The sequence below is a fragment of the Apis mellifera genome, linkage group LG13 (genome assembly GCF_003254395.2).
Source record: "Apis mellifera strain DH4 linkage group LG13, Amel_HAv3.1, whole genome shotgun sequence".
Taxonomy (NCBI): domain Eukaryota; kingdom Metazoa; phylum Arthropoda; class Insecta; order Hymenoptera; family Apidae; genus Apis; species Apis mellifera.
In genome coordinates, this window is record NC_037650.1 from 9,391,703 (window position 1) to 9,416,831 (window position 25,129).

A 25,129-nucleotide genomic window follows, 5' to 3' on the forward strand; every position below is an offset into this window, starting at 1 on the left:
GTTTTTCTCCTTTCTATCGACACGCGTCGTCGATACGTGGGCGTACTTTGGACAACCGCGGGGTTGACACGCGCAGTTTCAAGGGAAACTGGATGGAAACCAGCCTCGATCGGATATTATCGGGCGCTGTTTCCACGCTGTGGGCGTACTGGTCGCGTGTGCCTCGTTAAAGGATTTGTGGAATGTTGAAATTATCGGGGGACGTAGGAAGGAGAGCCGTAATAGACGTTGCTTTCGAATAGTAGATCCGGCTCAGAGATTCTCAACTGGTTCTCTCTTATCGATAACGTGCTTCTTTTTGATTACGTGGTGGATTTTTTAGGAGGGAGGGGAGAGAGAGAGAGGAATGAATGATGTTCACGATGCTAGAGTTTTCAGTTTTGCCCCGAAGGCAATTTGCTTGTGCGCTAATACGTTATCGTTGAGGTGGAGATACAGGGATGAGGAAGATGATCGCGTTAATATTCGTAGATAGATAAGACGAGCTTGTTCTTAATACTTTTTGAATATCCGATGATTTGATATTAACTTTCAAGAAGAATTAATGCGATTATATTTATATTTTTTTACTGTTACGTTTATTGGAAAATATAGTTAGGAAAATGTATGGAGTTTCGTATCCAAGCACGTTGGGTGTATTAATAGTAGTTAATGGTCGGGCGGCGCTAGTATCGCGTCACAAATCGTCACAATGTCTCTGGCTGAAAAACCAACGCGTAATAATATCTTTAACGCGAGCGCTAACGAATTTAAATATTATTCCGTATCTTCCATAAAATCTCTTTACACCTCTTCAAATGCCATTGAATAAAGGAAAAGAGGATTGCAAGAAATATATTAATAAATCCGGTGGAAACGGATATCTTAATTATCTATGCGCGAGGAAGGTCTCCGAAGGGATGGGCGAGAAGTAGTAAAACTTGATTTCACGATTTCGCATAAATTATCGGCAAGGGTATCTCGCTCGGATCGCTTCGAGGCGATGCGAGAGAAAGGCCGCGAGAAGAGATGCGCAGGCAAAGGGAAATATTAATAATCCCATTCACGAGCCGTCCAACGTATCCCACGTCTTTATCCACGAGGAATTTGATAGCTTCGGGGAAGGATATATATCGGTGAAAATTTTTTTATCAACCGACTCTCGTGCATCTAATATAATAAGGGATTATCCGGACCTTTCCTGTTTTCCCTTTTTAATTTTCCTTTCCATCGATCGAAAGAATTCAGAGAGAATCTTAATTGGTCATTGATAAATTCATTTTTCAATTTCGCAGAATTTAATTTTCAAGTTTGTTATTCTTACGAGCGAGGATAAAAGAAGAAGAAATGAAAAAAAGGATGAATATAAGTTTTAAGAAATTCAAGAATTTAAAAAATTGTGGCGGTATAGGATAAATACGAGATACTTTGTGTTGAAAAGATGAATATTGAGGTAATTTATAAAGCGATGCAATAACAATATACGGAGGAAATAAAATACGCAATAAGCGTTAAATAAACGAAGGAAAGAAAGGTCGGAAAACAAAGAAAATTCTTCGCAATTTCGATTGTAAATTTGTCGGAAAGAGAGCGAACGAGGTTAAGAATGATAAAATTATACGTTGTTATTTTTGCACAACAATGGTTCCCGTTGCCCCCAAAAATCTCGAAAGATGGCAAGATGCCACCATTTCGCGAGTCAGCGGAATTGCACAATGCCAAACCTTCGTCGAACCCATTCGCTCGACACCTGAGGTTTCTTCATTCGATTTATGGCGAATTACGACCGACACGATTAAACTCTTTCAGCGAGAAGTTATATTTTTACTGCTGTGTGAATACTTTACGAAAGTAAAGCGAGCTCAGTTGTGAAACTTGTACCTGGATTGATGCGCTCATTGTGAGGAGAGACACCGCACATTTTCTCGTCGTCGAGTTTAACTCTGCCTGATTTTTTTTCTCTTTCCTTCTTACGAAGGATTTGTCGATGGAACAGGTCTGTTCGTTACCGGGCGACAGCTCATAAACGCCGTGGTTGATAAAATGTGTTAAGGGATGAAGTGAAATAAAGGCGAGGATTTGGAATATACAGAGTTCTCTGATCGGATTCTGATACTCATCCGAGGCTCAAACGACGAAACAATACTTTTCTAATTAAAATTTCCTGGCAAAAGAAATTCGATCAAAGACATAGCAATATTTTATCATTTATTGAAAAAGAAAAATTCGAATATTATTAATCTTACGAACAAAAAAAAACAATTTATGAATAAATAATCGAACGCGGAGAAGGAGATTACAAAATTTATGATGGCAGATTATAAAATTCAGAAAATATATGCGTTTAGATCAATCTATAAATCGATCGAAGGTAAAAATGTCTCTCAGGCAGGTTTGGTGAGTTTATAAAATTAATCAAAGCGAATTAAATAACGTTATAAATATCGTTAGAATAAAGCTCTAGTTGCGTGGACAGAAGAACATCAAAAACTGATCTTATAATACATCAAACCTCGAAAAAAAAAAACATAAAAGACACGAGAAAGACGAAATAACAATCTGAAACTTTCTAAACCCACCTAAGCGTTTAATTTCATCTTCGAAATGTCGCCCCCGCAATAAGTGAATCAAGCTGCCCGTTCAAGGAGAGACAAAGGCGGAAGAGACAGGAAGATCTCTCGATCTCTCCATTCCCAGAAACTATTGGAATCGTATGCTGAAACGGCGATCGATCATAGCGGACGAGTCGTAAAGAAAGATCGAGGAGGAAGGGGGGGGGGAGAAGAAGGGAATAATTCCATTCTCCTCTCGTCGGCGAGAGACTCGATATCTTAATTCCTCGAAGGTGGTGAAGGGGTCACGTTACGAGCGGCGCAACGGAGCACGAACGAAGGGAGAGGTTGGAGTGGTTGGTTGGTTCCTGGTTCTTGATCCAGAAGAGGAGAGGCTGGACGTACACTGACAACGACTAATGGTCGAGCCGAGGCTCACGAAGAGGGGTACGAGATAAAGCCGGGCCGGGACAAGGGTAACCAAGAACTCGTCCCGTTTTCTCGTTTACACGAAGAAGGGACCACGAGGGGGCGTTTCGCGCCGCGAATCCAATGCTGTGTGCACTTATATAACGATACACTTGGCCGTGTACTGCTCGAGATGGAGATAAAAAGAAACGTTTGGTAGAAACGTTTTCACTTTCTTTCGCTATATCGGGACATTTGTAATTTATACAATGTAATTGTTATTCCTTCGTTCAAAAATATCTCTCGATTCAGACGTCTTTTCACGCCATCTTAATTTACGAGGTCAGAAAATATATACTTTCCCACGAGTTTTAAAAGCAACAAGTGTACAATATATACATATACATTGAATGTATACAGATGTGCGCACTTGAATTTCATGTGAAACTTAACCTAAACCATTTACACGCTCGTCTTAACACAATTACGAAAGGAATCCATCGAAACCATCGAATCTTAATTACGAAATGAATCTTTGAAACCATCGAATCCTCGACGAATCCCCCAAAATCCAAATTGAAATAGAAAATCTTATCTTTCATATAGAGCCAGAAAAGAGAGAAGAAAAAAGCCAAGATGTCGCCCTTGGAGCATCATACCTAACAATGGCTACGAGAAAGCGGTGGCATCGCATCGCGTATTAAGACAACATCTCGCTGTCATCCGCCCGGCTTCCGCGCGCGCGAGCCGGGCGGTTTTTGTTCGATCCCCGCGATTCTCGGCCCCGATAACGCGGCATATATCCGAGCGGGCATCAAGAGGCTACACCACCAGATAGCACCACCATCTAGAGCAAGCATCCGTTACACAACTCTCTCTCTCTCTCTTTCTCTTTCTCTCGAGCATCCATTATCCTCGTCCACGCCGCGTATTGTATTCCCACCTTTTGCTTCCTGCCTCCTCGCAGAGCTCTCCTCGTTCGCGTCTCCGCCTCGCTCGTCGCCACGCACTCCAGGCCCCCCTTTATTAATGTCTTTATTCACGCCGCGTATTCACCTCGCTCGAGCGGAATACTACTCCTCTCTCCGTGGATAAGTCACGCTCACCGCGTCGATCACGTGGCACGTAGCCTCTCCCTCCTCTCTCGCCTCTCGGCTAATTGCGCCCCATAGTCTCCTCTCTCTCTCTCTCTCTCTCTCTCTCTCTCTCTCTCTTTCTCTCGAGCAGAAGCGATCGCCTGTCCTGGAAATTGGATCGCGGTAGACGCGTGGGTGGCGGCATTAATCAACTCGCCACTGCGGGCACCGATTTAAACGAGCGGCCTCGTTGAGGATGGTACGCGCCACTTTCGCGCGTGATTTGTAATTGCGCGAGGGAATTCGAGGCGGAGGGAAAGGGGGAGGGACGTTTAGAGGGATTGTTAATGGGAAGGAGATTTAGATTGGGCAGAGATTGGGTAATTTTCGGATCTCGCTTTTATTCCTCGTTTTCTCGTATCTGTTTCATATCTGTTTCTTTTTTTTTTCGGGTGGTAGCTACTTTTAGAAAATGAGAGTAATTCGATGGTCGAAGAAGAAAATAGAAATAAAGAATAATAAGAGAAATAAAAATGTGAATAAGAAATTTTAACGTTAAGGGAAATGGCGTCCGATCTTGGTATTCGCAGATGGTATCGCGATGCAGGAAAGTGCGGAAGGTGCACGTTCACCTTCTGGGTGCAATCAATGAGCGATTATCGCAATTACGGTTGCGATTAACGGTTCGAGCACTGGCTTAAGAGCTTCTCCTCCTTCGCACCCGTAATCGCGAGCTCGTGTACTTTTAAGCCTGATGAGGGAGACTTTCTAATCGCCTCGGCCGTCTCGACGTTTGTAGACTGCTACTAGAGTTTCTCGCAAATTGTGAAAACTGGACGTTGCGTTACAACAAACCTTCTTCTTTATATATCAATTGTTGTACAATTGTTATACGAATTATGAATAATTTAATGTATTTTGAACTTGAATGATTATAAATTGTATAATAAGTAAGAAGTGATTTGCGAATTCTATTAATAATTTTTTCAAAAAAAAAAAAACTCTTAAATTTAGATTAAAAGTATTTCAAGAAAAGAGAATATTATTCTCTATACAAATATTCTCGTGAATTTAATTACAATTTAATTACAATACAGGAGGAACAGAGAGGAATTTTGTATGGCAAAATATATCTAAATTATCATTTCACTTTGGAATTGGAAAAAATGATAAACCTACTTTTCATTCCACGAAGACATACCGTTTTAATAATACATTCTCTTTCTTTCCTTCCACGTGGAGCCACAGTGGAAGGAGTAATTCCTTTCGTCTAATTTCATCCAATTTCTCACTACACGATAAACAGAAGATAGAAATCACTACGCGTATAACTACACGAACTCTCTCACTGTTATTACGAAATTTTATTAAATTCCACATTAATCCTCGGACGTGTCCTATCTCGAAGCTACAACTTTCTTCCATCCAATATCGGACAAATTTTATGCTCGTGTCAAAACGTGTATGATTTCCTCCTCATCCTTCCTCCTCCTCTTTCCTCTACTACTTCTTTCTCACCACGAATGAATGATCTTCCGGTTCTACAACTCCATTGCTCAACTCCTTCCAAGAGCTTCCATCTCTTCTCCTTTCGTTATTTATTTATCTATTTATTTATCTATCCATCCATCTATTTATTCATTTATTATTTTTCTTTCCCTCGTGCGGCCACATCCACACGACGCCTCTATCATTAGGCGCAATAACTTACGTCGGCATCACGATGCTAATGAGGACTCGTTAGGTCTGAAGCGACCGTCGTTATTAACAGCTTATGCATTTTTTATTATTGGCCGTGTACGGTCGCGCTCAGCTTCAACGTGGGACACGTTTTCAGAGGCCGCGTTTCCGGTTTCTCTCTTCGCCGACGTGTATATCTATACAACAACAGGCCGACATTGATTCGACGTCCGGTTATACAACGGCGAGTGCTAATTACCCTCGATATTAATTTGCATGCAACACGTGTAATATTGTAACGTGGCAATGGGCAACGGCCAGGATCTATAAAGACCAATTAAATGCTCGGGCTTGCAATCCATTTCCTCTACACGGGACTGGTTCGTGTCGGGAGATTAGGTCGTACAATGACGTTAGTCGACCTGGCGGGATGTTTCTGCTAAATTCAACATCATATCAACGAGATAAAACGCTTTCAAAATAAATTTTTCTCTCTTTTTAAAAAATATCTCAAAAGGATATCACTCTTCCTTAATTATTTCAACGAAAATTCCCTTATCAATCTCATTGTAAACTCGAAGGGAACAAATTAATCCCTCTAACACGAAAGACGCCTCTCCCTTTCTTTCTTTCTTTCTTTCTTTTTTAAAACTAACGCCCTCTACGAAACTTTCACAGTGATTCCCCTAACCTTCCTCGAAACGACGAATCTTACTCGCCTTTAATCGCCTCGAAGACAAACGTAAATTCCCAATCCCCTGCAAGAAATTGAATCTCCTCCACGGAGGAAACGTACTCCCCACGATACGTACGTATCCTGCCAGCATCCTGGAAGCGGTGATTCGACACGGCGGGTGGGGAGAGGAGAGGGGAAGGGGATAGGCGCGTTGCGCTCTCCGCGCCCGCCAGGATGTGCAGGCGCATGCACAATTTATAATGCAATTAGAGCCTCGGATGGTAGCGCTCGGATTTATGGCAGCTGGAGAATCCTACCGTCCGGGCCAGGAGAGAGAGAGAAAGAGAGAGAGAGAGAGAGAGAGAGAGAGAGAGGGAGAGGGATGGAAGCGAGGCAAAGGGCTATATTCTCGCGGAATGAATTATACGCCTCCCGCGGTTTCCAATACGTTATTTATCGGCCGGCTTTTCATTATTTCTGTGTCGTGCGCACGAAACTGCACGATTTCCGGCGGGGACCGTCTCTCGAGCGTTCGTACGATCGTAATTGGCCTTATCGACATTGTCGGATCGGAAGTTGGTCGAAAGTCGTTGGCGACAAATTGCTCCCTCTCTCCCTCTCTCTCTCTCTCTTTTCTGAGGATAATTTAGAGGAAGAGAGATGTGTCAGAGAAAACGGTATTATTTGTAACTTTGACTAGATTCGTGACACGGCTCGACTTGTAATTGTATGTTATTTATCGATATTTTATGAATTCATTGTTTCGAATAAATTTTTCTCCAAAAAGTATCTTCTCATATATATTGAAAAGAGCGATTAATTTATATTTCTGCACTTTTTTCATTTCGTTTCGTACTAAATTATAAAATAAAAAACACAATCGGTCTTGAAATAACACCGTTAACGAATAAGATCGAAAGATATTAATTCTCTCTTCTTCCTCCTTTCAACTTTTCACTTTCAAAATTGTTGTGAAACAGCAAATTTCCTACGCGAAATCGAAAAAAGAGCAATTTTAAACGATAATACAAGTCATGTTCACTCAGATTCCCACCAAAACTGGATTCTTCGACTGTTCTAACTTTCACGAAACTGCGCTTCTTAGGCGGCCCTTGTGCCGGCTAAAGCCAAAAGAAGCGTTTCTAATGACGAGCGGTTGTTTCTCCTCACCGATGAATAAACCGTGGACCGCTCCCACAATTGACAAAGCAATTCGGATTGAAATCGTTGCTAATGACACGCGAATTCTATCTCACTGGATCATCATCATCATCACCAGCTCCTTATTTGGAGGCAACGTGATGCCCTTTTCCCGAGGAAGGGGAGGGGAAGAAAAAAGCAAGGAATGGAATTATTCAGAAATGAGCAGGAGTACAATGAAAATGATCTCTGATGACATTCCGAATGATGAATGTGCATACGGCTGTAATAGAGTTTCTGGCATTTTACCGGCACGATGAATTTATAATTTTTTCTTTTTTTTATACCAGCAACCGTAATTTTAAAGATTCGTTACGATTCAATTTCACTCGAGAGAAAAAGAAACGATGATAAAAAATTTATCACGAAATTAACGATTCTTTTAAAATCATCGATTCGTTCAAACGATCTCAATTAGCGTTAAAAGACCACGCACGAAACATCTTTAACGGTATCGAGAAACGGTTTAAACCCCGCAAAAGCATCGTGATTAATCGTCGCGGATCAGATAAGTCCGTGGACAACCAAATTGTTGAGGGCCCAGTGAAATTACTTCCAAGGGTTTCGATAAACCAATCGACCCATACGAAACGAGCATCGAACGAAATCTCAATTTCCAACCAGGGAAACAAAAACGAAAACCTAAACCTAAAACTCGATACTAACGTAAGAAACAGAGTATCTTATCTTAGAAGAAGATAAGATTTATATTCTTGAGTTTAAAATAAAATAGCAACGGATATTTTAATATTATTTTTATCTTGGAAATAATCTGGAAAGGAAAAAAGTCATTTGCACGTTTTCGACTAACTAACGATTGTTTCAAGCGTTTCACGTCCAATAAGAAAATGACGATTTCGTTTCAAGGATTATTTTTCGGACACTTTATTTCAATGTTTAGTCGGAGGGAAAGAAAGACGGTCGTATAAGGACGGTCGGTGAGCTTGAATGAATCCCCCCATTCCCGAGGCGAGCAGGTTGCATCTTCGTTCCACTCCTAGGCAGGGCTGCTCAATGGGCAGATCGTTAGATAGGATCAGTGGCCGAGACCAGCTCTATAAATCCTCCGCGGGCACAATTATGTGGGGGATATAAGGATTATTGTTATACGGACCGAGAGAGGCCGCTTTCGTATGGCCGCGCACGGCCGCGGGGATTACCCTCATAAATATATTCAGAGGCCATTATGCGAGCCCGGGGACGTTGATAACGTAATAATGAGGGCGTGGGCTAATGAGACGCGCGCTGAAAACTCATCCACGTAATCGTGATTGACGTTAGGATCTTCGTCGCTTCGCTCTCCTTCCTTTTACATTGCCTAGCGGCCGATCTGTACGTAGCGAATCACGATCGTTGCAACCGAGCTTCTCTAATCTCTTCAATATTTGTTAATATTATATATAATATTTAATATTCGTTGGTAGTTTAAAATTAATTGGAAACGAACTTCGATAAGCTTCGTTTCTTCTTATTCCATTTGAGAAATCGATGTGCTAGGTTATCTTAAATGATCGAATTCCTAACCTCTTTGATATTTGTTAATCGTGTATTTTTGAAAACAAGTTTTAATAATTTTTGCCTTGTTTTTTTCTAAGTTCTAGAATCTATTCTTTTCTATTCTATTTGTTTAGTGAGTGATGAATATTATAAGTGAAAGATTCGAATTCCTAAAGATTCGTCTTCCATATTTATTAATATTTCATATAAGGAGATATATAATTTCGTTGGGGATTTAAAATTAATTGGAAACGAGCTTCGATAAGCTTCGTTTCTTCTTATTCTCGTTCCATTTGTCTAAAAATCGATGTATACGTGCTAGGTTATCTTAAATGATCGAATTCCTAACCTCTTTAATATTTGTTAATCGTATTTTTGAAAACAAGCTTTAACAATTTTCGCCTTCTTTTTTCCTTAGTTCTAGAATCTTTTTCATTCTGCTCGTTTAATGGCTGATGAATATTATAAGTGAAAGGATCAAATTCTTAACCTCTTTGATATTTGTTAATCGTATTTTTGAAAACAAGCTTTAAGAATTTTCGCCTTCTTTTTTCCTTAGTTTCTAGAATCTTTTTCATTCTGCTTGTTTAATGGCTGATGAATATTATAAGTGAAAGGATCAAATTCTTAACCTCTTCGATATTTGTTAATCGTATTTTTGAAAACAAGCTTAAACAATTTTCGCCTTCTTTTTTGCTTAGTTCTAGAATCTTTTTCATTCTGCTTGTTTAATGGCTGATGAATATTATAAATGAAAGGATCAAATTCTTAACCTCTTCGATATTTGTTAATTATATTTTTGAAAACAAGCTAGAATTCTATTCTTTTCCATTCTGCTTGTTTAATGGCCGATGAATAATATAAGATGAAAAGATTTCTAATTCTCTTCAATATTTGTCAATTATAAAAGTAAAACGAATATTCAGATTCAAGCGTTTCTTCAATAAATATTGTCTAAATTTTATTTGATTCGTGCGAACATCTATTATCAAAGGTAATTAAATTTTATGCGAGCAGATCAACTGTAACAGTTAATTAACTAACTTAATTCGAAATTTTCAATTATCTTTATCCCCCACTTTCCCTCTCCCAACGAAACAAGATTTCCCTTCGTGCAACTCCTCCTCTTAATAACTTAAAACTGAATACTTAACCGTACGACAAAATTAGAAGGACAAGGAGAAATAATAAATCAACCCTCGAGAAGAGACCAAAAACTTTCCTCCGCGCTCCTGACCACTCCTCCTGCTCCCATTAACGTTAAACCACCCGTCAAACTCCAGGCCAAGCTTTCGCAACAGTTCAAACACAATTAACTCCTTAACGCGGAGGAAATTAATCACTCTCGGCCAAAATGCTTCAACGTCCGAATCCAATTACTACCGGTGTTTCGCGATGGCCTGCCGTAATAATGGCCTGTGGTCTCCTAATATACCTTCGAGGTGGACGTACCGACGAATCATTATATATAAGGTAACGAGCACGCCTATGCCGTAACCCCGTGAAGAATGATGACCGCGGCGTGTAACGATAATAAATAATCGGTTGAATATCAAGCAACGAAACGCGAAACGATTTCAACTCTCCTCCCCGCGATTCCCTCCCCGGGGGAGGGAGAGGAATCTTCGTTATGGCGGTGGTGGTAAGAGGGAGGGGGAAGAGGGAGAATGAAAGGGGAGTACCGGTGATGTCTTCATCCGTGGGTAATTAGAGGCTAAGCAATGCACATAAGCGGGACGTTATTTCCACGTGGTGGAACGGATGTCCCCGTATATATATACTTATTGGTCTTTTCTGCAACGTGGCCTCGTTCCCCGCTTGCTTGTCGGCGCTCTTGCAAGAAATGAATCGAGTCGAGGCGGGGTGGAATAAAGAGATCTTTGATTGCAAATAGGAAAGAGGTTGAAACAGGGGCTTCGCGGGTGGAGAGAGCAGAGGAGATAGACATGATGGAGATGGGACAGGATCGAAGGAGGCTGCTACTGGAAAAATTGGAAATGGAGAACTCACGTGATCATGCACTCCATACGTAAAACTTGATATAAAGAAGTAACTAGTTAAAAATAAAATCAACTTTAAATAATTACTCTTAACTAAATGTTATATTAAATTCTTAAATAATATTTATTCGTTATTATATTTGTTATTGATCTATTTTTCTGTATAACCTCGTATTATTCGTAAGTTCAATTATTAAATTTTGCTTGTGACTCGTCTTTTTAGTTACTATTTATGTTTAAATATATTTAGTTACTTATATTATTCCACTAAATTATCTTGTATAAAATTATTATATATTGGAATTATTAAAGAAAAAAAAGGGATGTATTATTATGATTATTAAATTATTGTGCCACTCACCATTGTGAAGTTTGCTTTTGGAGGTGTGCAGTTGCTCGATAATGGAGGTGAGGGGTCTGCGGCCAGTACCGCTGCCACCCCCACAGCTCCAAGGGGAGTCACGCTCCGAGCCGTCCGCCAGATTGTCACAGTCCTGCAAAGCGGAAAGAAAAAGAATTAGACGGGCGGAAGATGACAAGATGGAAAGACACCGGTTTCTACGCTTTTCCCACGCTTCTACCGCGAAACAAGCTGTCCTCGAAAGTGGATAACGATTTAGCGAGCGATGGGATTGGCCAAGGTAATGAAGGTAAAGTAGAGCGGAATTGTGGGAGGATCGTGATATTTCGAAAAGTAATCGAATTGAAATGAAACGAGACACGGTCGAATATTAAACCTTGCTCGATGGTTTTCTCTTGAATACCATAAAAAATGTTTTGAAAATACAATCGATTCCTTTCTTCTTATAAAATATCAGGATTACTATTAGTAGTAATGATGTAAAAATTTACTATTTTTCTTCTTTTCTCTCTTTTTTTTTTTTAAGTATTATTTTTCGTTCGAAGCTTGTCCACTTTAACGAATATCGACGTGATATAACAACGTCCAAATACAAGTAACTGTATGCGTCTCTTAAATCATTTCAGAAAGAAACACTTGGATTCAAATTAACCGTGGACAAGCTTATTCCCGTAAATAACAATCACATAATGTCGCATAGAGATATAAGAATCACACGGTACGAGGATATTTATGACAGGAGAGAATCCCATAAAGAAGCTAACGGGTTAGGCCTTTTAAGACCGCGCCAATCTTAAATCTTCCCTAAACCGTCGAATCATCATAAAAATGCATTTATAAAACTTCTGGAGATGCCTCATCTCCGTACTCGAGAGAGAGACTTTCAACTTTTCTCTCGAGGATACGTTTCAAAACCGTTAATCCCTATTATACATTTACATATATACATATTATATCTTTTCTTTAACCCTCTCTCCCAACTATTCTATTCACCTTCTTTTATATATATATACATTTAATTTCTCACGAAAATTTCTTCTCAAATAATTATCATCGACGATCATCCATATTTAAATAGATTGTGAGTTAATTAACACAACTCTTTATTTTATCAAACTCACTAACATTATATCACTATACATTCTTAATATAAATCAATGACGTTCCAAAAAATTCGCGTTATCAGCCTTCTCCTCCCTTCTTCTCCCTCCCCTACCTCCCAATACCAAAAAAGAAACCATCGCCAGAAACTCGTAATACTCCCATCCTCTCTCTCTCTCTTCCTCTCTCTCCCTCATATCCCTGCGGATATCTCGTTTGAAAAACCGTTCTCGATTAAAAAACCGAGCCGCCTCTCAAAAGGCCGACTGATAATGACGACGCATTATATATATACATACATATATATGTATACCGAGCGAGGCGCGCACAAGGTAACGCGCGCGCGCCATCGTGAATCATCGAGGCTCTCGATGTCGGGCCGTATGCTTCGCTTCCATACACAACCGATCCCCCGACAAGCGTCGTACGTTACCGATCGACAAATTCCACCGTCCCCTCCCTCTCCCAACCCCTTCCCATCCCCATAAATCGACCGCGTATGAGACTCTCGCGCAGATTAACTCCCCCGAGGAGGGACGAGGGGAGGGGGAGGGATCCGCGTTTTATCGTAACACGATCGATAAAACTGGATCCAACTCGGAGAAGAGAGAGAGAGAGAGAGAGAGAGAGAGAGAGGGAGGGAGAGCGGGCGGGTTATCCCCGGTTGGATAACGCTTCGAGGCATGACAACACGTCCGCCATCCGATGAACGTGGCCCTAAAGCGAGGAAACTCGATGCCTGGATCCTCGTCGTCAAGGGCCGCGGATAATCGACTTAACGACGAGGCTTAACGACTTCTCGGTAACGGGGCCTCGAACTTCAACCGTTCAATCGTTCCCTCCCCCTCCTCCTCCTCCTCCTCCTCCTCCTTGCTCGGATGTCGTACTACTACGTCGTACTACCACTGCCGTGGTGGTCGTGGTGGTCGCGTTGTGTATTACGATCTTCGAAAGGGAGGGAGGAGGGGGGAATTCTAAACTCTTCGAGGGCAGTGTCCAGGCGAGAAGGAGGAGGAGGAGGAGAGGTGGATCGAGGGGAGGGGGAGGGAGGGAAGGGAAGAGAGGAGCAGCGATCGAGAGACGCGGCCCACAAGGGTCTATAATGCACGGGCGACACCGCCATACGTGTCACGGGGAATCGATCCGATCCGGTTGTAAGCCGACCTAACCATAAGTCCGGAGCGGATCGGGCGAGCGCGCGCGGCCACGCTCGTCGAACAAGAGTACCCCGCCTGTTCGGGTCCGCGGCCGACATTATCCGCCCTGTACCCTGTAACACTCGATTCTCGGGTCCGAGTTGATACGAGTGCGTCGTTCACCCATGAAATATCCGAAAGATGAAAGTCCAGATTTCCCCCTCCCCTTCTTTATCCCCTCCTCGATTTTTCTCCTCGCTCCAGATTCGATATTTCGTGTGTATATATATATGATTTTTGTAGATTTTCTTTTTGTTTGCGTTTTATGGAATGGAAGATATTCTCTTGGTTAAACTCTGTCTCCTATGGAAAATGAATGGAAAGGAAAAACGACAAACGAATCTTTTACACGATGAATTTCATATTTATACGAATATTGATTACGTATATGGTGTTAATGAAACATTTGTGAAACATCTTCAGAGAGCTTTAGTCGATCAAGTCGATAGGACTGGAGAAATCTCGGTTGATACTTGTTTATTCAAGCTTGTGCTGGATGAGGTAAGACAGAGACGGAGCGAGGCAACTCTGCACGTTGCCGCAGAGCGGCGCGTGCGTCGTCCTATCTCCATCTCGCTTCGTCCGTCACCAAATATCGCATATAACATAATAAGTAACCGTGAGCCGATATTTTTCGCATTTCATCGTGACTGACTTTCGTTCTCTTCTGAAATTTAATCCAAAAGTATCCCACGAATATATATATACCCTATATGTTCCATCATAAGTTTGTAGCAGAGGTGTTAAACCTCTGAGAAAAGAAAAGGAAAGAGAAAAAAACGGTTGGGAGACTTGGTTGATGCGCCGACTTATACCACCTGTCTTCTCTCACGATGCCACTCGAGAAATAATTGCCGAGGAGAGCCGGCCGTAATCGCGCTGTCCAGGTCGTGGCCGTCGTCTTCGTCGTCGTTGTCCTCCTCCTCCTCCTCCTCCTCTTCCTCGTCGTCGACGACGACGGCGAGCCCGACAAGGGTCGAGTCCACTTCGAGGAAACTAAAAGCGCAACAAGCGGGGCCCCGATTCAAGTGGCGTAGAGTGTCATCAGCGGTTTTGCAACGGGCGACGACAACGGCCGATAGTTTTCGCGAGAAGGTTCGAGCCACGTCTACGTACGTGGCATGTTTGCCATCGCGAAACCGGTGCACTCGACAGAGGAAAAGGTTTGTCCAGGTTGTTCCTCGTCCTCTCGAGACATCCTGCCGTTAATAGCGGAGACAGAGGAACCACCGTGGCCTGTCCTTACCGAGGGACGAGTTATGTCGAGCGTAGCCACTCGTGAAAATGATAGAGACGCGCACCATGTGCCTCGAAAGTGCTTTCCGGGAACAATAAAGACCATGGAACAACACGTGATTTGGGTTGGTATGAGTTTAGAAACGAGGGTTGCGACCGGGGAGGAGGAGGGGGGTGAACGAGTTGCACGATCCTCTGATGAGGAGAGGTGGAGAAAATTGATTTGGCAAGTTTTAATGGTGCAATAGAGATCTAAAAATTACATTTAATTATACATATTAAAATTTGAAATAGATATTTCTACATTTTTTGCCCATTTGTCTACGTTCAAGGGCCCAGAAGTAGAAGGAAATAATGTTTACAGAAACGTGTATGAAGGAGGAAGAGCAAGAGAAAGATTCTTGGGGGAAAGATTTTTTTTTCGACAAATCTTTGTCGAGGATGGACAAGAAACTTATTAAAGGGACAAAAGGGTGCGATTAATTAAGGGCGATGCAAACAAGCATGCAGTCTTTGATTTTTGCAGTGGAAAACATATCTTAACATTTGAATTTTCGTCGCAGTGGGAGCCAGCGTGACCTCAAATGAGCGCTCGTTCTTCAAATACGTACCTGAAGAACACCCGCTGGTAACATCTGCGAACCACGTAGAGATGCACCGTGTTCAATGTTGTAACGAAAAATTTCAAGCGTGCATCTCTTCGCTGTGCAAAGAATTATAAACACGGAGCTACGGGCAGATAGTTAAAACTATCCACTATCGCGAGATTTTTCTCGTAATTTTACGAAGAAAGGACAAAAGTTCTAAATTCTACAACGAACTATAAATTAAAATTATATATTTGCTTTAAAACTGATGGATGATATTACTGCAAATGTGTTTGGTAAATTATTAAGAAATTTTATGAGATTCGATAAAAGATTAGATTTATATATTATAAAAGAAACTACATTTTAGCGAGAAATTAAAATATATATTGAAAGTGTGTGAATTAGAATTGTCTTTTTTCTATTTTTTTTTTTCTATTTTCTTCTCGTTCGAATCGTTTTATCCAGTATTCGCAATAGAAAAAAAAAAAACACATTGGTTATCAAGACTCGAGATGGTCAAGATACCATAAATAGTAGGACGAGAAACGACTTATAAAACTTTGTTCTTCGAAGATGCAGCTTTGAAATAATAGCGCTATTTGAGAAGATATATCTCTTGTCTCCGGAAGAAATATTTCTATTTACTATGTCGATTCAAGAGAAATGCTTTAGAAAATTGGCAATAAATATTGTACTACGAATTAATTCAATCATTTCTAAAAGGAAATAATCACCTTTACCAGCAAACGCTTTGATGTTCAATCTATAATATCCCTCAATTTCTCGACAAACTAACATAAACTAAAGAAAACATGAGATTTCATTCAATTATCCTACAATCCTCCAATACCAACATCAATCATACGTATTTTCTTTCACACAAACCCATATATTTCATTTTCTCAATTTACTCTATAATTTTCGAATGCGATATCAATTATATTTCCTTTTATACAAATCCATACACATTATCAAACACATCTAAACCAGAACCAATTATGCTATACCCTCACTTCTTAACAAACAAGATTTCATTCCTCGATTCATTCATACAATCCTCAAATGTTCCCCCCACACTGATTCACACGCCAAATATTGGACACCTTCAATTTAACCATTAAGCGTTAAGCTTCCATATATCGAAGCCACTATTGGATACCAATTGGTACACTCCTGATAGGGAAGACCGATCGGCGTAAATCGGCGGAACGAATCGGTGGCGGCCCGATGTTTCGAGCGATTAGCGGCCACCGTGTAATCGATGCAACCTTTCCGCGAAAGCGGCGCGCTGCTACACGGATATATCGGTATCGGCGGACCCCCCCGGTGCACCTCGACGTGCCGCCGGTATGTCGACACGGCATTGTGCGGCTGATCCCCTGGAATCGGCATGTAATTAGCTGGCCCGGTAGGCTACCAGCTGCTCGACGAGTGGCGCACGCTAATGTGCCTCTAATGTCGTTAGTCCTCCTCCGTCCTCCACCTCGCCCCTTTTTACTCGCTCGACCGGCCACGAGCTTTTAGAGAGCAATAGTAATGCGAGACATGGCCGGTAACGTGGCGCTTTACAATCACGTTCGATTTTACTTGAATACAGTTGAAGTTAAAATTGATACGGTTAGCCGAATTTTCTTTTCACTTGGAGTGAAAAAGACGAGAGAGAGAGAGAGAGAGAAAGAGAGGAATATAGAGATAATTGTTTGACACGTTGACTACCATATTATCTATATTCGATATTGTTTGACTTATGAAGCAACTTCATAGATATTTGGAAAGATATTTCACAGGAAAGTTATAAAAATGATATAAAAATGGTTCATTAGAAGGATTATTTGGGATGTAAAAAGCTTTAAAACATTTTATACAAAGCTGAGGTTGACCAGAACAATTTACACAAAAAGTTGTTGTCTTGTATATGATTGTTATTGACTCATTAAGACAATAACTCTTTTATTTTATTTTATTTTATTTTATTTTATTTTATTTTATTTTATTTTATTTTATTTTATTTTATTTTATTTTATTTTATTTTATTTTATTTTATTTTATTTTATTTTATTTTATTTTATTTTATTTTATTTTATTTTATTTTTTTTCGATATTGGAACGAATTAGGGGAGAAATTTTAACAGGAGTTATACGACTCGTTACTCGACAAACATTTGAAATATTCATGTAAAGTGTATTCAAGCGAGGACCTCAGGAATGGAAACAAATGATAGAAGATTAATATTGCTTATTAAACAACTAACGACTCGCATTATTAAAATATTGAGTAGAGTTAACGTTAAGAAGGGGAGATTGATTGAATTATTCTCGAAGAGAAGTAGAAACTCGTAAAAAATAGTGCAATCAATTCGTGGAATTTTAATCGTACATGAATATGAAAAGTTTCGGTGCTGTCACGATTTAAACGTACTATGATAACTTGGTTATAGTTACTTGCGCGAATGTTAATTTAATTCGATCCAAATGATCAGTTATAAGAAGATTGAACGAGTTGTAATTACCAGTTTTGGTATTGGACAGAATTTCGATTTGAATTTTTATCAATTCCTTTTTCTTTTCAAATTTATCAATTCGCCCTCCTTCTTATTTTTATCAATTCTTCTCTTTCCTACTTTTTATCAATTCCTTTTCTTCTCCAAATTTATCAATTCCTCTGATGACCGCATATAGATATCCGATCCTTTCTTTTGCACGGACAAACGTATATACTTCTCTATTAATCTGTCTTTTCGAAGTTGCGGAATAGATAGGACGCAAATACTATGTGTTGTAGAGCAACTGTAGTACGAAATGCTATTTCATCGCGTACAACAATTCCGTACGCATCAAAGGTAAAATCTTCCTACTCATTATTTTTATCAATTCCACCCATCCCCAAATTTATAAATTCCTCCTCTACCTTATTTTATCAATTCTTCTTTCTTCTTATTTTTATCAAATCCTCTTCTTTCTTATTTCCATCAATCTCTCCTCTTCCTTATTTTTATCAATTCCTCCCCCAAAATTATCAATTCCTCCTCCCCAAAATTATAAATTCCACCCCCCCAAATTTATAAATACCTCCACCTAAATTTGTAAATTCCTCCTCATTATTATTTTTATTAATTCTTCTTTTATTAAATCCTTTCCCCAAAGTTGAAAAATTCCTATCCCAAAATTGTAAATTCCTCCACCCAAGTTTATCAATTCCCCTTCATTCTTATTTTTATCAATTTCTCCTCCTCCTTATTTCCATCAAATCCTCCTACTCCTCATTTTTATCAATACATCCTCCTCCTTATATTTATCAATTCCTCCTCTTCCTTATTTTCATCAATTCCTCCTCCCAAAACTATAAATTCCACTCCCCAAATTCGTAAATTCCACACCGAAAATTGAAAAAACCTCCACCCCAATTTTAAAAAATCCCTCCAATCCGATTTTGGAAAATACCTCCCACTCGTCTTGGAATAGGCCCTCCCCGCCGTTTTTGAAAAATCCCTCCCCCCGTTTTTGAAAAATCACTCCCCCCCGTTTTTGAAAAGGAACTCCCCCTCGTTTTTGAAAAGGAGCTCCCACTCGTCTTTGAAATGGCCCTCCCACTCGTCTTTGAAAAGGCCCTCCACCCCGTTTTTGAAAAATCACTCCCCCCCGTTTTTGAAAAGGAACTCCCCCTCGTTTTTGAAAAGGCCCTCCCACTTGACCTTGAAAAGGCCCTCCACCCCGTTTTTGAAAAATCACTCCCCCCGTTTTTGAAAAGGCCCTCCCACTCGTTTTTGAAAAGGCCCTCCCACTTGACATTGAAAAGGCCCTCCACCCCGTTTTTGAAAAATCCCGCCCCCCCGTTTTTGAAAAGGCCCTCCCACTCGCCTCTGAAATGGCCCTCCCACTTGACCTTGAAAAGGCCCTCCACCCCGTTTTTGAAAAATCACTCCCCCCCGTTTTTGAAAAGGCCCTCCCACTTGACCTTAAAAAGGCCCTCCACCCCGCTTTTGGAAAATCCCGCCCCCCCCGTTTTGAAAAGGCCCTCCCACTTGACCTTGAAAAGGCCTCCACCCCGTTTTTGAAAATCCCGCCCCCCCGTTTTTGAAAAGGCCCTCCCACTCGTCTCTGAAATGGCCCTCCCACTTGACCTTGAAAAGGCCCTCCGCCCCGTTTTTGAAAAATCCCGCCCCCCCGTTTTTGAAAAGGCCCTCCCACTCGTCTCTGAAATGGCCCTCCCACTTGACCTTGAAAAGGCCCTCCACCCCGTTTTTGAAAAATCACTCCCCCCCGTTTTTGAAAAGGCCCTCCCACTCGTTTTTGAAAAGGCCCTCCCACTTGACCTTGAAAAGGCCCTCCACGCCGTTTTTGAAAAATCCCGCCCCCCGTTTTTGAAAAGGCCCTCCCACTCGTTTTTGAAAAGGCCCTCCCACTTGACCTTGAAAAGGCCCTCCACCCCGTTTTTGAAAAATCACTCCCCCCGTTTTTGAAAAGGCCCTCCCACTCGTCTTTGAAAAGGCCCCTCCCACTTGACCTTGAAAAGGCCCTCCACCCCGTTTTTGAAAAATCACTCCCCCCCGTTTTTGAAAAGGCCCACCACTTGACCTTGAAAAGGCCCTCCACCCCGTTTTTGAAAAATCACTCCCCCCCGTTTTTGAAAAGGCCCACCCACTTGACCTTGAAAAGGCCCTCCACCCCGTTTTTGAAAAATCCCGCCCCCCGTTTTTGAAAAGGCCCTCCACTCGTCTTTGAAAAGGCCCTCCCACTTGACCTTGAAAAGGCCCTCCACCCCGTTTTTGAAAAATCCCGCCCCCCCGTTTTTGAAAAGGCCCTCCCACTCGTCTTTGAAAAGGCCTCCCACTTGACCTTGAAAAGGCCCTCCACCCCGTTTTTGAAAAATAACTCCCCCCCCGTTTTTGAAAAGGCCCTCCACTTGACCTTGAAAAGGCCCTCCACCCCGTTTTTGAAAAATCACTCCCCCCCGTTTTTGAAAAGGCCCTCCCACTCGTTTTTGAAAAGGCCCTCCCACTTGACCTTGAAAAGGCCCTCCACCCCGTTTTTGAAAAATCCCGCCCCCCCGTTTTTGAAAAGGCCCTCCCACTTGACCTTGAAAAGGCCCTCCACCCCGTTTTTGAAAAATCCCGCCCCCCCGTTTTTGAAAAGGCCCTCCCACTCGTTTTTGGAAAAGGCCCTCCCACTTGACCTTGAAAAGGCCCTCCACCCGGTTTTTGAAAAATCCCGCCCCCCCCGTTTTGAAAAGGCCCTCCCATTCGTCTTTGAAAAGGCCCTCCCCACTTGACCTTGAAAAGGCCCTCCACCCCGTTTTTGAAAAATCACTCCCCCCCGTTTTTGAAAAGGCCCTCCCACTTGACCTTGAAAAGGCCCTCCACCCCGTTTTTGAAAGATCCCGCCCCCCGTTTTGAAAAGGCCCTCCCACTCGTTTTTGAAAAGGCCCTCCCACTTGACCTTGAAAAGACCCCCACCCCGTTTTTGAAAAGGCCCTCCCACTCGTTTTTGAAAAGGCCCTCCCACTTGACCTTGAAAAGGCCCTCCACCCCGTTTTTGAAAATCCCGCCCCCCCGTTTTTGGAAAAGGCCCTCCCACTCGTTTTTGAAAAGGCCCTCCCACTTGACCTTGAAAAGGCCCTCCACCCCGTTTTTGAAAAATCCCGCCCCCCCGTTTTGAAAAGGCCCTCCCACTCGTTTTTGAAAAGGCCCTCCCACTTGACCTTGAAAGGCCCTCCACCCCGTTTTTGAAAAATCCCGCCCCCCCGTTTTTGAAAAGGCCTTCCCACTCGTTTTTGAAAAGGCCCTCCCACTTGACCTTGAAAAGGCCCTCCACCCCGTTTTTTGAAAAATCCCGCCCCCCGTTTTTGAAAAGGCCTTCCCACTCGTTTTTGAAAAGGCCCCTCCCACTTGACCTGAAAAGGCCCTCCACCCCGTTTTTGAAAAATCCCCGCCCCGCCGTTTTTGAAAAGGCCCTCCCACTTGACCTTGAAAAGGCCCTCCACCCCGTTTTGAAAAATCACTCCCCCCCGTTTTTGAAAAGGCCTCCCACTTGACCTTGAAAAGGCCCTCCACCCCGTTTTTGAAAAATCCCGCCCCCGTTTTTGAAAAGGCCCTCCCACTTGACTTTGAAAAGGCCCTCCACCCCGTTTTTGAAAATCCCGCCTCCCCGTTTTGATAAGGCCTCCCACTCGTTTTTGAAAGGCCCTCCCACTTGCCCTTGAAAAGGCCCTCCATCCCGTTTTTGAAAAATCCCGCCCCCCCGTTTTTGAAAAGGCCTTCCCACTCGTTTTTGAAAAGGCCCTCCCACTTGACCTTGAAAAGGCCCTCCACCCCGTTTTTGAAAATCCCGCCCCGCCGTTTTTGAAAAGGCCCTCCCACTTGACCTTGAAAAGGCCCTCCACCCCGTTTTTGAAAAATAACTCCCCCCCGTTTTTGAAAAGGCCCTCCCACTTGACCTTGAAAAGGCCCTCCACCCCGTTTTTGAAAATCACTCCCCCCCGTTTTTGAAAAGGCCCTCCCACTCGTTTTTGAAAAGGCCCTCCCACTTGACCTTGAAAAGCCCTCCACCCCGTTTTTGAAAAATCCCGCCCCCCCGTTTTTGAAAAGGCCCTCCCACTTGACCTTGAAAAGGCCCTCCACCCCGTTTTTGAAAAATCCCGCCCCCCCGTTTTTGAAAAGGCCCTCCCACTCGTTTTGAAAAGGCCCTCCCACTTGACCTTGAAAAGGCCCTCCACCCGTTTTTGAAAAATCCCCCCCCGTTTTTGAAAAGGCCCTCCCACTCGTTTTGAAAAGGCCTCCCACTTGACCTTGAAAAGGCCCTCCACCCCGTTTTTTGAAAAATCCCGCCCCCCGTTTTTGAAAAGGCCTCCCACTCGTTTTTGAAAAGGCCCTCCACTTGACCTTGAAAAGGCCCTCCACCCCGTTTTTGAAAAATCCCGCCCCCCGTTTTTGAAAAGGCCCTCCCACTTGACCTTGAAAAGGCCCTCCACCCCGTTTTTGAAAAATCCTCCCCCCCGTTTTTGAAAAGGCCCTCCCACTCGTCTTTGAAAAGGCCCTCCCACTTGACCTTGAAAAGGCCCTCCACCCCGTTTTTGAAAAATCCCCCCCCGTTTTTGAAAAGGCCCTCCCACTTGACCTTGAAAAGGCCCTCCACCCCGTTTTTGAAAAATCCCGCCCCCCCGTTTTTGAAAAGGCCTCCCACTCGTCTTTGAAAAGGCCCTCCCACTTGACCTTGAAAAGGCCCTCCACCCCGTTTTTGAAAAATCCCGCCCCCGTTTTGAAAAGGCCCTCCCACTCGTCTTTGAAAAGGCCCTCCCACTTGACCTTGAAAAGGCCCTCCACCCCGTTTTTGAAAAATCTCCCCCCGTTTTTGAAAAGGCCCTCCCACTTGACCTTGAAAAGGCCCTCCACCCCGTTTTTGAAAAATCCCGCCCCCCCGTTTTTGAAAAGGCCTCCCACTCGTCTTTGAAAAGGCCCTCCCACTTGACCTTGAAAAGGCCCTCCACCCCGTTTTTGAAAAATCCCCCCCCGTTTTTGAAAAGGCCCTCCCACTCGTTTTTGAAAAGGCCCTCCCACTTGACCTTGAAAAAGGCCCTCCACCCCGTTTTTGAAAAATCCCGCCCCCCCGTTTTGAAAAGGCCCTCCCACTTGACCTTGAAAAGGCCCTCCACCCCGTTTTTTGAAAAATCCCGCCCCCGTTTTTGAAAAGGCCCTCCCACTTGACCTTGAAAAGGCCCTCCACCCCGTTTTTGAAAAATCCCGCCCCCCGTTTTTGAAAAGGCCCTCCCACTCGTCCTTTGAAAAGGCCCTCCCACTTGACCTTGAAAAGGCCCTCCACCCCGTTTTTGAAAAATCCCCCCCCCGTTTTTGAAAAGGCCCTCCCACTTGAAAAGGCCTCCACCCGTTTTGAAAATCCCGCCCCCCGTTTTTGAAAAGGCCCTCCCACTCGTTTTTGAAAAGGCCCTCCCACTTGACCTTGAAAAGGCCCTCCACCCCGTTTTTGAAAAATCCCGCCCCCCCGTTTTTGAAAAGGCCCTCCCACTCGTCTTTGAAAAGGCCCTCCCACTTGACCTTGAAAAGGCCCTCCACCCCGTTTTTGAAAAATCACTCCCCCCCGTTTTTGAAAAGGCCCTCCCACTCGTTTTGAAAAGGCCCTCCCACTTGACCTTGAAAAGGCCCTCCACCCGTTTTTGAAAAATCCCGCCCCCGTTTTTGAAAAGGCCCTCCCACTTGACCTTGAAAAGGCCCTCCACCCCGTTTTTGAAAAATCCTCCCCCCCGTTTTTGAAAAGGCCCTCCCACTTGACCTTGAAAAGGCCCTCCACCCCGTTTTTGAAAAATCCCGCCCCCCCGTTTTTGAAAAGGCCCTCCCACTCGTCTTTGAAAAGGCCCTCCCACTTGACCTTGAAAAGGCCCTCCACCCCGTTTTTGAAAATCCCTCCCCCCCGTTTTTGAAAAGGCCCTCCCACTTGACCTTGAAAAGGCCCTCCACCCCGTTTTTGAAAATCCCCCCCCGTTTTTGAAAAGGCCCTCCCACTCGTTTTGAAAAGGCCCTCCCACTTGACTTGAAAAAGCCCCCACCCGTTTTTGAAAAGGCCCTCCCACTCGTTTTTGAAAAGGCCCTCCCACTTGACCTTGAAAAGGCCCTCCACCCCGTTTTTGAAAAATCCCGCCCCCCCGTTTTTGAAAAGGCCCTCCCACTCGTTTTTGAAAAGGCCCTCCCACTTGACCTTGAAAAGGCCCTCCACCCCGTTTTTGAAAAATCCTCCCCCCCGTTTTTGAAAAGGCCCTCCCACTCGTCTTTGAAAAGGCCCTCCCCTTGACCTTGAAAAGGCCCTCCACCCCGTTTTTGAAAAATCCCGCCCCCCGTTTTTGAAAAGGCCTCCCACTCGTTTTGAAAAGGCCCTCCACTTGACCTTGAAAAGGCCCTCCACCCCGTTTTTGAAAAATCCCCCCCCCGTTTTTGAAAAGGCCCTCCCACTCGTTTGAAAAGGCCCTCCCACTTGACCTTGAAAAGGCCCTCCACCCCGTTTTTGAAAAATCCCGCCCCCCGTTTTTGAAAAGGCCCTCCCACTCGTCTTTGAAAAGGCCCTCCACTTGACTTGAAAAGGCCCTCCACCCCGTTTTTGAAAAGGCCCTCCCACTCGTTTTGAAAAGGCCCTCCCACTTGACCTTGAAAAGGCCCTCCACCCCGTTTTTGAAAAATCCCGCCCCCCGTTTTTGAAAAGGCCCTCCCACTCGTTTGAAAAGGCCCTCCCACTTGACCTTGAAAAGGCCCTCCACCCCGTTTTTGAAAAATCCCCCCCCCGTTTTGAAAAGGCCCTCCCACTCGTCTTTGAAAAGGCCCTCCCACTTGACCTTGAAAAGGCCCTCCACCCCGTTTTTGAAAAATCCCGCCCCCCGTTTTTGAAAAGGCCCTCCCACTTGACCTTGAAAAGGCCCTCCACCCCGTTTTTGAAAAATCCCGCCCCCCGTTTTTGAAAAGGCCTCCCACTCGTCTTTGAAAAGGCCCTCCCACTTGACCTTGAAAAGGCCCTCCACCCCGTTTTTGAAAAATCACTCCCCCCGTTTTTGAAAAGGCCCTCCCACTGACCTTGAAAA

The 25,129-nt window shown here is 43.3% G+C and overlaps 1 protein-coding gene across 1 annotated transcript in view; it reads right to left on the minus strand.

Annotated features, from left to right (window-relative positions):
* LOC100578423 overlaps positions 1 to 25,129 on the minus strand; it is a 340,640-nt gene that overhangs the window by 255,508 nt on the left and 60,003 nt on the right. The window contains exon 2 of the mRNA XM_016915971.2: positions 11,430 to 11,562. Within this exon, the coding sequence (XP_016771460.1) occupies positions 11,430 to 11,432 (3 nt within the window). The 5' untranslated portion in view covers positions 11,433 to 11,562. The remainder of the gene's footprint in view (positions 1 to 11,429; positions 11,563 to 25,129) is intronic.